Here is a 12,934-nt window from a genome sequence, read left to right as displayed (position 1 = left end):
AGCAGGATGATTATTTTATTCAGTCTTTATTATAAAATACAAAATGGGAACATATTACATAAACACGTAACCTGCACACGGCCTCATAAACCAGAGTGTTCTTGTTCAACAGAATGCTGCCGGTAAATATTACATCACATCCTGTTTAGTGCGGCTGCTCTCGTTTAATGTCCGTCCTCTGTGTCGCGCTACTAAAGCCAGCTTCAGTTTTCTGTAAAACTCCAACGTTTAAAAAAAACAAACAGCCTTTTCACTGACTTTGGTGTCCATGCACTAAAATAATGCTTGATTAAAATGTTCAGTTACTACACGACGATGAGGCCAACAGTTTAAAGTCTTAAAACACATTCACTTATAAGGTGCTTCTTCAGTTTTTCCAGACTGTGTGTGTGTGTGTGTGTGTGTGTGTGCGTGTGTGTGTGTGTGTGTGCGTTTTACGCCAGTTTTTTCTGACACTCGAACAATAGAGGATATATCTGTTCCACAGCTGAGGCAACACTCTGAACATTTGGTCCTGGGAAGAGAGAAAGAGGTTCAAAGGCATCAGGGACATTTTTTTTTTTTCTACAGGTCTTACACATTTAAAAACGGTCAATTTAGATGGATAGAATAAGCGTATACACTGGTGTGGTGAAGTGGTGCAGCTCAGAATACACAGTATTTAGGATACCCAGTGATTTGGGGTGAGAGATTTGTTAGCTTCATTATCCTCTGAGCTTCAGTGTAGTGCTTAATTTGTATTAATGTTTTAACGTGATTTCTAAAATCTTCTAATCGCAATTGTAATATATAAACATCTACAGTTTTCTAATTGTTTTTTTTAATTAAAACCCATAAATGCTATTTAAATGTTTGAACCGAAGGAAAAACACAGCCTTCTTAACCTATTAAATGCCTGCACGCTTATATATATATTTATATATAAGTAAATAAATAAAAATCACCTCAACAGGCAACAATTCGCTGAGGACTGAGCTCGTAGCAAAGAAAGGTGCAAATATCACTTCAGAGATAGGAACTGGTTTATGTCAAATATAATGATGAGGCAATTTTAAAAACAGTTGAAAAATGATGCAATTTATTTACAATTGCATTATGGGAGAACAATTTTTTTTAATCATAATCGAGAATCCTTAATAACGTTGAAAAAAAAAAAAAAAAAATCACCCAGCCCTTACTTCAGTGCAAAACTAAAGAAGCACGTCGCTGAACCGAACATTCTACTTATTTTGAAAAAAATAATCATTGTTTAATACTAAGTGGATACAAAGTAGTTCTACCTGATCATCTTTATGCTACGATGAAACATTTCTATCCTGACGGGCGTGGCCTGTTCCGATATGACTCCGCCATCATTTACAGTGCACGAGGGCTCACTGAATTTTTCAGCTATGTCGAGCAGCAGTAGGCAAAGGTTTGGTGTGACAACACAACTTAAAAATAAGCAGCTCCTTTATTTATTTATTTATTTATTTAGACACCAAAATAGGGACCAAAGCCCCGCTTTCTTGCTTTCTATTCATATTGGCGCACAATCCCGAGGTTTGTGAATTCACGGGTCAAAGATCACCACTGTAAATTCGCAAGAAGCAAATGCACCTCTTTTACATCCCGTGTCCTTTCTTCTTCTTCTTCTTCAGTAAATCGCCTTTTCTGCTGGGTGAATATTATTTGCATTTGGTTTGACTGCTGCTTTAGCTGAGAGAGCAGAAAAGCCTACTTTTCAGGCGTCTCCTGTATCGCCGTAGCAAGAGGTCAAAAACTGTACACGCTACAGCTAAACCTCAGGTGTTAACACGTTCTGTGGAAGAGCGGTGTTCTTCCTTCCAGTAGACCTCCAGAGACGTGTGGAATCATCTATGCTGAGGTGTACTGAAGCTGTTCTGGCGGTTCACATTGGACCGACGCCCTACTAAAACACTTTTCCTCATTCTAATCTGTCACCTGTCCACCATTTCCTTGGCACTGGGTGAAATCTGACTGCTCTAAGATGACACCCTGCAAGCTGCTTTCAACTCAATAAATCACTCGGTAAGTCTTTATGTAAAAGTACTTGATGCTCTAAGCTGTTTATTTCTCCAACAGACCAAATCCTGAGATATTTTCCATATATTTCAATTCAATCTCTCACGTTATTTTACATCACCAAAGATCATATGAGTTCACAAAGGGAGGCGCTGCGTAGTTCTCGTTCGTCCCTTTTGAGTGTAGCGTGTACCTGTAACTGAAACGTGTAGTGTGTACCTGTAACTGTGACGCTGCCTGTGGAGAACACCTGCACTGTTGCTCTAAGGGTTTTAATTCTGTACGATGCAGCTGGGTGAAGCTCAGGCTCGTAGCTGAAGGAAAAAAAACAAAAACAAAAAAAAAACACGTGTTTATTAGACATTGTCATTTAGCAGCTTTACAGAAATCCGTAAATTTAGGTCCATAATGAGCAAACCAGAGGCGTGAGAGTGGCATGACAACTCTGAGACGACATTAGGAAGAACCGTCGAGAGGAACCGGACTCCAAACAGAACCCATCCTCTTCTGGGGGACACCGGATAATGAGATTATAAATCATTACTCTTCTTCAGATCGAGTTCTTTAGTCTTTTGACTACAGCAGCAGCAATTGGGTACAAATCTACAATATCCGTGTGACATTATTGATCCATACTAAGAGATCAAATCGAACAGGTGCTTAGCATAGCTGTATTTGGAGCTAAAGCACAAACGATAATCGTGATGTTCTGAAGAACATTTTGGTGATTTCTGAGCTCTAATGGAACCGGTGATCTTTGTCAAACTGCTGGATGAGTCCGAGGATCTCTGCAGCCTTCTCACCACCACCACCAGAGGGTGCTGTTACTCTTCTTCTGTGGTGATCAGTACCGTAAATTTAAACATGCTATAAATCAGTGGTGTTGGGTTAGGATTCTAGGAGTTTAAATCTCAGGGTTGTCGTAGAGCTACTGTTGGGCCCCTGAACCTTTAACTCCTCAAATGTTCAGGTCTGTGCTCGTATTTTATTCTGTCTCGCTACGAATGAATGAAATAGATAAACGGCTTCGCTTTACACATGAACTGCTTTGGATGACGGCGTCCGCTGAATAAACAGGTGTAAAAGTGTTTCTCCGTCACACCCCTATGAACAACACGCACTGCAGGTGTTTGCATTTCCTGCACGTATGACGACTCCAACCCTGTGTTCATGTCAGTATGCGACAGGCTTGTCACGTTCCGTCTTAAACCTGTGACGTACAGCGGCACTGAATTTCCTCAGTTTTAGTCAAATTCGTGTTGGCTTTGGAGTGCCAAATTCAGATGACCGGAGCTAAATACTCTCTCTTTAGTATGTAGGTTCTTCCTGCAATTTAGCTGTAGTATCCTCCATCCATCCATCCATTTCCATACCGCTTATCCTACACAGGGAGCATGAAGCCTATCCCAGGGTACTCGGGGCACTCTGGACAGGGTGCCAACACAATCGCGCACACATTCACACACTACGGACGATTTGAAAATACCAATCAGCATGTCTTTGAACTGGGAGAGGAACCCAGAGGAAACCCCTGAAGCACAGGGAGAACATGCAGGCAGGATTCTGACCCTCAACCCCAGAGGTGCGAGGCAAACGTGCAAACTACTAATCCACCTTCTTGGTGCTGAGATTTGAACTCATGACCTTCTGATCAATATCCCAAAGCCTTGAAATCACAAAGCGTCCACACACGGCACAGGGACAAAAAACAGAAAATAAAGATCGTACCTGGCTATGGGACGGTTGTTCTTGGTGAACTCGATGAGGCGGATCTGAAAAGGCATGGAGCACACTGCCAGGACGTTTACGACCTTAAAATCTGAAAACCTGACCTGCAGGAGAGCACACACATCCATGATTTAACCCAGTGACCAACAGGCATTTACCCCGGCAAGGAAATGCGCTACAAAGATCAAGGCCAACCTTGAATCCTATCTTCTGGAGGCAGCGGGCCAACCTCCTGGCACCCACTTTAGCCTCGTCCTCACTACGGAGAGAAAAGATCAAGAATAGTCGTGGAGCTTTTATTAGTGTGCGGACTCGTTAGATTAGACGGATATGGGTAAAAAGAACAAAAGCGCATTCGGTCATTCTGACCTTGTTGCTCCAGTGCAAATGATTTTCCCTGATGACCATATGGAGGCAGTGATGCGAGGTTTGCGGAGCTTCATAAGTACTTTCTGGAAGGACACAAAAAACAAGCGGCGTTACGATCAGGATTATCAGGCTGAATTGTCCAGAATAAGAAAAACAATGTGGCGTGTTGTTATAGGAACGCAGTACAATATATTTTTTTCTAACCGAAATCCTTTCACAAATCACTGGTCAAAGCTAGAAACTGGAGTGTGTGTGTGTGTGTGTGTGTGTACACTACCGGTCAGACGTTCAGACACACTCGACTGAAATGTTTCTCATGATCGTTAAAAAGCTTTTGATCTGAAGGTGTGTGATTAAACGTGTGAAATCGGTGTCGTAGACAAAAATATAATCGTGCCGACGTGTTCATTTCTTTCATTAGAAAACTAACATTTTATTTACAAAAAAAAATATATATATTTTTTAAACGGATGACTTTGAAATATTCGGAAAAGCAGCCGAAAAAGTGTCCAGCGTAGGTGGGAACTCCTTTAATACTGTTTAAAAAGCATCTCAAGGGGATTCCTCACTTGCCAACTATTAAGAAATAGAGGAAGGGGGCGGGGCTTCCAGGTGGTGTCAGTTAATATCGGGGCGTTCAAAACATCTGCTCAACTCTCAATCGTTCCAGATTCATATGTCAGTCGATTTCATCTGCTGTGTTTATTTGGGGTGGCGGCAGGGGGATTACTCTTCTGACATATATTTGACTGATAACTTCTAACAGCAGCTATGTTTCTGTCCACGGATTTTAAGATGGAAAAAGCGCCGGATGGAAACACCAGAAGCGAATAAAACGGAAAAACTTGTGCGCTCGATTAAGGCGGATCGTTTTTTTTTTTTTATTCGATAAGTAGATACGCGGATAAACTATGACGGAAGCACGTTCGCCGAATAAATCCCATCAGAAAAGTCGTGTGGGTTTGCCTAAACGAATCGTGTGGTTGGATAACTGGCGCGGAAAAGTAAACGACGACGGACAGCGAGACGCACCGGTTTCCCTAGAAGTGACGTTTTCTTGACCACGTGGGATGGAAACGGACAAGTGGACGCATATGAAGTTAAATTCGCGATTTTGTATGGAAGCGTAGCTCGAGTACTGTAAATTGTGACAATGCATAAAAGTTGGCAGGTCTGTACTACCTAACCAATCACATTCGAGAACTCCGCAGCGTAGTAGTATAAAGCTTACAGTAGAAAACACATTTCTAAAATGATCCTTAAAACCACTAATTCCACACCCATACGCTGCCTTGTGCAACAGTTTGACTCTTTGATTCGTAACGCACCCCTACTTCCGGTCTGTAGATGACGTTATTCCCCTCCAGGCCGATAGTGCGCAGGTTTAAATGACACCTGGTCCTGAAGACAGAAACCACGTTTGTGATGATAATGTCCAGCGCCACATCGTTACTCGGTTCCATGAGGCCTCTTTGGACGGAGTGAGCTTTACAAATACATGTCACGTTCCGGAAGGAGCCTGAAGAAAACAAAAAGCATATCGTTATATATCTAATAGTTCGCCGATGCCGATATAGTCCTGATGACGTCCGCTGAATCCCAAACGCTTCGCAGATCCTTATTCGGGATATCTAGTGCACTTGATGTCTAATAGGGATTCAGCCGCTGTAGTTAAAGATGTTTGGCAGACACCGTTATCCAGGGCGACTTACAGAAGTGCTTTGACCTCTCGATCAAAAAATATATCCTGATACTGGTTCACTAGGTCACGGAGTAAGAATACTTCCAGTCTAAAAAACTCTGTTGGGGAGGTAATATACAGTCCGAACAGGATTTCAATGTTTTTTTTTTGTTTTTTTTTTGCTGTGGCTTTTTTCTAAATTTGCAATGCAACTTGTGGAGTCCATCCATCCATCCATCCATCCATCTTCTATAGCGCTTTATCCTTTTCAGGGTCACGGGGAAACCTGGAGCCTATCCCAGGGAGCATCGGGCACGAGGCGGGGTACACCCTGGACAGGGTGCCAATCAAATCGTGGAGTTTTTGTTGCTCTTCCGTGGAAAACTACTCGAATTGGCGAAATCGCAATCGCACGGAATTGTTTTGCGCGCTCTTTCACGGTGATGTTTGCTGGTAAATGAGATTTTTTAGCTGTGCTCATGAATCGAAGAGGGCTTTGGATGAATGCGTGTTTTGCGATGACGTCACATGGCGCGCCAACCCAAATCTGCGGAAATTTGGATAAATTGCGAGCTCCTTGGAATACTGTGGAGTTTGCTTGATCTTTGTGTTCATTTCTGTGATCGCAAAATCCTGGAGGGACTGAATATAGTAAGAAAAGCAAACAGACAACTTTTTTTTTTTTTTTTTTACATTTTACATTAACCTCATAGCTCCAGTGTTGAGTGTCTTAAAAAAGAAAACTTCAAACTGACACCAAACATGGCTGATTTCCTACATTTGAAAGGCCAAAAGACCATGACGTGTTTAATTTTTGGCTTATGTACACTATATGAGCAAAAGATTGTGGACACCCGATCATCACACCTGTACAGTATGTGGTTCTTCCCCAAACTGTGCCCACAAAGTTGGAAGCACAATTACAATTAATTGTATAAAATGTCTTTGTGTGCTGTAGCTTGACAATTTCCCTTCCCTGGAACTAAGACGCGGGATAGGCTCCAGGTTTCCCCGTGACCCTGAAAAGGATAAAGCGGTATAGAAGATGGATGGATGGAACTAAGACGCTCGAACCTGTTCCAGCGTGACGATGCATCTGTGCACAGCCAAAGCGAGCTCCATGAGGTCATGTTGTGTGAAGGGTGGAGTAGAAGAACTGAACTCGAGTGTCCTGTGCAGATCCCTGACCTCAACCCCACTGAACACCGACTGCACCCCAGAACTCCTCAACATCCGTACTTGATCTCACTAATGCTCTTAAATCTGAGTGATCACTAATCCCCACAGCCATGCTCCAAAATCTAGTCTAAAGCCTTCCCAGAAGACTGATGCTTATCATAACAACAGGGAAGCAGGACTAAATCCGGAATGTACAGGTGTGACAGTCAGGAGTCCACATACTTTTGGTCATATGCTGTATTCCTTCGAGATGGTTTTGTTAATTTTTCGTATGCAGAATGCTTAAAGTGGTATTTGATGAGATGAGATTAGCATTAGCTCTGCTAGCTAACCATATCTGCATATTTTCTTTCGCAAGATATAACCTTCATAAGCTTTTTGCATCCTTTTTAAAGTGTTAATGTGCTGAACCCAGACTTACTGATTTTATATCTGTATCTGTTTTTACAGATCAGGTATTTAACACATCATTCTGCGTTCTTTTCTTGTCTTGTTATTCATTCAGTCTTCCCTAGAGAGCTTGCTAGCTACCAAAATTAGCACCGCCCCCTTTTTCCGATTCCAGTTTGTAATAACGCGTTATAAACAGTCCGTAATGTTATTAGGAGTCACAGAATGTCTGCTACTAACGCGCTACTAACTCCACTAGCTTGTTATGACTAATCACGTTACCTGACAAGCGCTGGCGAAGAAATTAAAAAATAAATAAATAAACAACTTACTTGATAAACTGCGAAGTTTTTTTTGTTTCTTTTTCGAGTAAATAATTCTACGCAGTGGAAATACTGTTTTTTGTGGAGAATACTGCTGTCGGTGTCGGGAGATTAATAAAAGAGCTACACGACGATTATGATACACAAAACTAAACAAAGGCTTTTCCGTACTGGCTCATACATAGCAACAGACAAGCGGCCATTGTGTCGGTGACGTCACTTCCTGTTGCCGAGTTGTTATGCCGATGTTCTAGCGCCGCGCAGTGTATTCGGAGGATAATGCAGTGTATAGTGCAGTACAGGTTCATTTCATGCATGTTAAGGAAAATTAAAATGGCGTCGAAATGATACTCAGTTACAAGCAGAATTATGGAGCGAAAAATCTCATCGAGTCGGCTTGCCTCGAGTCAAAAAGCATCTACATTTTACACATACAGTATATAATATATACTGTACTTAATGTACTGTGTACTTAATAGGTGTGAGGCGAATGTGCTAACCACTAAGCCACCGTGCGGACTGATGATGATTTTGTTAAAAAAAGAAAAGAAAAGCAAAAATAACCTGAGTAATTTAACAGCCACACAAAAGATAGATACAACTATTCAATATTAGGCACATTAAGCAAATGTCTTTCATTATGCTTATTTATCAGAGCCCTTAAAGCTTTTTTTTATTATTATTCCACTTACAGTATAAACAAAAATAAATGTACAAATCACATGCAACATAACATTAAGTGCTTAAAAACCACTTGTCCCTTTCACATATGAATCATGTGATTATTTCGATGTGAATTTCATGTGATTTTTCTGTAAGGGATCCCTGCCTTGCATCCGATGTACCTAGGATACACTCCGGATCCACCGTGAATGAATCAGTGAATCAGTGAATCAATGAATCATCATGACTTAGAAAGAAAGCTGATAAGGATCACTTAATTGTTTGAGAACTATGTGTTTAGAATTGTTGGTGTCTTTTTCCGTATTATTTGAGATCACGTATGAAAAAATGTCTTCTTGATGGATTACACAGCCCTAATGTTCTGCTTAGACGTGTTTACAAAGTGTAATGCCTTGAATCAAACTACAACTGCACCGTTTTCACATACACTTTAGTAAAAGTTGGGCTTCCACCACGCACCCCTAAATCCAACCCCGTTCCAGAACACCACTTAGAGGTTTGGTCTGACACCGTTTCTGTGATCGGCCGTAGCTGTAAGACGCTCTTTATTCACAGCTTTCCACGGCTGTGTTTATTTTGTCCTGTCTCACGTCCAGTTTTGAAGGTCAGCAGCTTTTTTTTTTTTTTTGTCCAAAGTGGACACATCTGGTCCGAGTGCGTTGTTTGTGGTTTGCGGTTTTTGGAAAGGTGACAGCCGAATTGGAAGTGGCGATTTTGACGTTGCTGAGACGAGAACCGGGCGCTGAGGGTTCTCAGCTGTTCTAGTGGACCATGAATGAGAACGGAGTACAGGAACACTTTAGTGAATGAACTGAAGTCTGGGATGGTACGTCCCGTGCGTCTCTGGTCTTGGACTATCGTTTAAACACATGCTAAGGGAATGTGTCCTTTTATGAGGATATTATCAGTGAGGTTCCCGGGAGATATTCAATATTGCTTTTATCTGCCTTTCTCTCTCTCTCTCTTTTTTTTTTATAAGAATGTGTTTACAGAGGCATCTGAAGTTCACTTATTTGGACTTTTGTACTCCTTATGCCCTCTCTCTCTCTCTCTCTCTCTCTCTCTCTCTCTCTCTCTCTCTCTCTCTCTCTCTCTCTCACTCTCTCTCTCTCTCTCTGCCTCTGTACTGGACCTTTCCCAAGCACAACAACACAATAGCTTTCGAATGATTCAGTGCTGTTGTTTGCTCTTCCTTGGTTACCAGATAGGCTTTGTGAGATCTCGAGGGCCACTCTGGCAGAAATATACTGATGTAAATAAAATAAATTCTGCTTGGAAAACGCTTGTAGAGATGTCCCGAGCTGTTTACTATAAAGCCTGAGATTTAAAGCAGGTTAGGCTAGTGTCGGACCACAAGCGACGTCCCCAGCCCGTACCCCTCCTCCCCCGTTCCCTACTTTTCCTCCCCACCGCTGCAGCCTTCAGAGTCTTAAGTGTGTTTATAGACTATAAAATAGAACTTAATGTCATTGAAATTCTCTTCCTGAGAGAAATAATGCAGTGCTCATTGAGATAGAAGATACATAAACAGGCAGCACAGAGAATAAACACATTCTCCATCACTCCCTTTAGTCCTGAGAGAGGTCAGCCTGAGAACATGGCTTCTCTTCTCTTCTCTTCTCTTCTCTTCTCTTCTCTTCTCTTCTCTTCTCTTCTCTTCTCTTCTCTTTGCTTCTCTTCGCTTCTCTTCTCTTCTCTTCTCTTTGCTTCTCTTCTCTTCGCTTTTCTTCGCTTCTCTTCTCTTTGCTTCTCTTCTCTTCTCTTTGCTTCTCTTCTCTTCGCTTTTCTTCGCTTCTCTTCTCTTTGCTTCTCTTCTCTTCTCTTTGCTTCTCTTCTCTTCGCTTTTCTTCGCTTCTCTTCTCTTTGCTTCTCTTCTCTTCTCTTTGCTTCTCTTCTCTTCGCTTTTCTTCGCTTCTCTTCTCTTCTCTTCGCTTCTCTTCGCTTTTCTTCGCTTCTCTTCTCTTCTCTTTGCTTCTCTTCGCTTCTCTTCTCTTTGCTTCTCTTCGCTTCTCTTCTCTTTGCTTCTCTTCTCTTCTCTTCGCTTTTCTTCTCTTCGCTTCTCTTCTCTTCTCTTCGCTTTTCTTCTCTTCGCTTCTCTTCTCTTCTCTTTGCTTCTCTTCTCTTTGCTTTTCTTCGCTTCTCTTCTCTTCGCTTCTCTTCTCTTCTATCTTCTCATCTCCTCTTCTCTTTTTGTCTCTTCTCTTCTTCTTTCATCTATTTTCTTCTTGTCTTATTTTTTCCCTGGTCTACTCTTCTCTGCTACTTTCTCTTATTTCTTCTCGTCTCACTTAATCTCATCTCAATCTTATTTCATCTTGTTTCTCTTCTCCTCACTTCTATTTTCTTGTCTTCTCATGTCTTCTTCTCTTGCCTTCTCCTTTTCTTCCTCTTGCCTCCTCTTCTCTTCTTGTTTCTTTCTCATCTCACTTAATCTCATCTCAATCTTATTCTCAATCTTGTTTCTCATTTCTTCACCTTTCTTCTCTTCTAGTTTCATGTCTTTTCCTGTGTTCTTCTCCTCTCTTCTTTTTTCTCATCTCCTCTCCTCTTCTAGTTTCTTCTCGTCTTTTCTTCTTTCTTCTCGTCTCATTTAATCTCATCTTAATCTTATTTCATCTTGTTTTTTTCTCTTCTCTTCTCAGAATATCTTCTCCTTTCTTCTTTTCATCTTTCTTCTCTTCACTTCCTTTTTTCTTCTTGTCTTTCTTTGCTTCACTTCTCCTTTCTCCTGTCCTCTTCTTATTTCTCTCATTCTTCTTTTCCCATTTAATTTATTCTCATTTCTTCTCCTCTCTTTTTTTTCTTCTTTTCTCTTCTCATCTCGTTTTGTTTCTCAGTCTCGGCTCCTCTCTTATCTTCTCTGTGTGTCTTGGCTTGTCTCTTGTCCTCTCCGTCTATCTAATATTGCCTTATATCTTCTCTTTTTGTCATAACCCTTGTCCCCTTCCCAACTCTCATCTGAGTTCTTCTCCGCTCGTCTCTTTTCCACTCCTCTCTCCTTTTGTCCTTTCCTCTCTTGTCCACTCTTCTCATCTCCCCTGCTCTTGCATTGCCTCTCCTTCTCTCCTCCTGTCTCAACTCTTGTCTTGTCTCAGTTCTTCTGTTCTCCTGTACTTGTCTCTTCTCCTCTACTTTCCTGTCTTCTCTGTTTGTCTGCTCTACGGTCATCTCTTCTCCTTCTTGCTCTTGTTTCCTCTCCTCTCATCCAGTCTCATCTCATTTCTTCTTACTCTTATTTCTACTTCACTCCTCTCATCTTGACTTCTCTCATTTCCTCTAGTCTCCTCTCAACATCTGTCTCATCTCACAGCACGACTTATCTTCTCCTTTATTCTCTTCTCTTCTCACTTAATCTCATTTTCATTCAACTTATTTTCATTCATCTTCCTGTCCTCCTTTCTGCTGCTCTCTTCACCTTACTTTTCTTGTCTTCTCCTTTATTCTCTTCTCTTTTCCTCATGTTCTTGTCTTGTCTTCTCTTCTCACTTCATCTCATCTTATTCATCTTATTTAATCTTCCTGCCCTCTTTTCTGCTCTTCTCTTCTCCTATCTTCTGCTTTATTTTCTTCTGTTCTCATTTCTGAGCTCGCCTTTGCCTTTATTTTCTTCTCTTCTCATTCATCTTATCTCATTCATCCAGTTTCATCGTCCTGTCCTCCTTTCTGCTCTTCTCTTCTCCTTCCATTTCTTGTCTTGTCTTGTCTTCTCATTTTTTCCATCTCATTTAATTCATATCATGTAATTTCATCTCCTTCTCCTTTCTGGTTTCTCTTTTTCTTTTTTTTTTTTCTCCTCAAGTCTAATCTCATGCCCTCCTCTGTCTTCCTCTCCTCTCCTGTCCTCTTTTCATCTCTCCTCTCATTTTCAGTGTCGGTTAGCAGAGTCCTTCTGTGGGTCAGACTAAGGAAGTCCTGGAGCTGTTACTCGCTTTGCAAGAAAACCAACATAAATCATCATGTAGAAACTGCTCTCTGTCAATATAACTCTTGTGAAGAGGGGCATGGGGTCATCTGGGGCTGGGAGCAAGGGTCTTAGAGGCCTGCATTTGGAGGGGAGTGTTTAGAGTTAGCGAAGAGGCACAGCCGAAACGAGTGCTTGGCTGCTCTCAGAGTCTGAGTTTCAGCAAAACACTTTGGAACCCTTTTAAAAGCAAAATCCATCGCATCTGGACATCCCGATATCCGGCGTGAGAGCGGAGACGTTTAGCTGCCATGACGTATTAAAGGTTCCTCGGTCTGATAAACGTGTTCTGAGGTAATGGCATGAGCTGTAAACAGGGAAAGGCGGAGCATGACATCGCCATCATGTTTACTTTGGTCAGACATCACACAGCTCAAATGCTGGGAAAACAGCAATAGTGCATTCTGGGAAAGTATTAGTGGGGGGGGGGGGGGGGGGGGGTGTTCGTTGTTTATGCGTGTTTTTTATACAAGTCTTAATACATGAAGACTCGACTGTCCCAGGATTTCAGGCAGCGGTGGAAAAAAAAAAAAAAGAGTGCAGGGGAGTTTCAGAGCTCTGCATCTTGTCTTTATTACATCTGGGAAAGAGGAA

At 41.7% G+C, this 12,934-nt stretch overlaps 2 protein-coding genes across 2 annotated transcripts; both read right to left on the bottom strand.

Moving 5' to 3' along the window:
• Positions 1-18: 18 nt before the first annotated feature.
• Positions 19-7,779, bottom strand: tbpl1 (TBP-like 1). The gene is given in 7 exon segments (NM_001201124.1): positions 19-514; positions 2,245-2,339; positions 3,754-3,857; positions 3,949-4,012; positions 4,123-4,205; positions 5,451-5,641; positions 7,705-7,779. Coding segments are annotated over 6 exon segments (561 nt in total). The 5' UTR covers positions 5,586-5,641; positions 7,705-7,779; the 3' UTR covers positions 19-434.
• A 2,004-nt stretch (positions 7,780-9,783) lies between these two features.
• On the bottom strand, positions 9,784-10,876 carry LOC128635141 (uncharacterized). Its single transcript, XM_053686378.1, has 2 exons — positions 10,714-10,876; positions 9,784-10,354 (listed from the first exon to the last, which is right to left on the bottom strand). The coding sequence occupies exons 1-2, from the start codon at positions 10,874-10,876 to the stop codon at positions 9,948-9,950; spliced, it is 570 nt and encodes a 189-aa protein (XP_053542353.1). The 3' UTR covers positions 9,784-9,947.
• Between the last annotated feature and the right edge of the window lie 2,058 nt (positions 10,877-12,934).

The sequence above is a fragment of the Ictalurus punctatus genome, chromosome 15 (assembly GCF_001660625.3).
Source record: "Ictalurus punctatus breed USDA103 chromosome 15, Coco_2.0, whole genome shotgun sequence".
Taxonomy (NCBI): Eukaryota; Metazoa; Chordata; class Actinopteri; order Siluriformes; family Ictaluridae; genus Ictalurus; species Ictalurus punctatus.
This window is presented reverse-complemented; position numbering and strand designations above follow the sequence as displayed.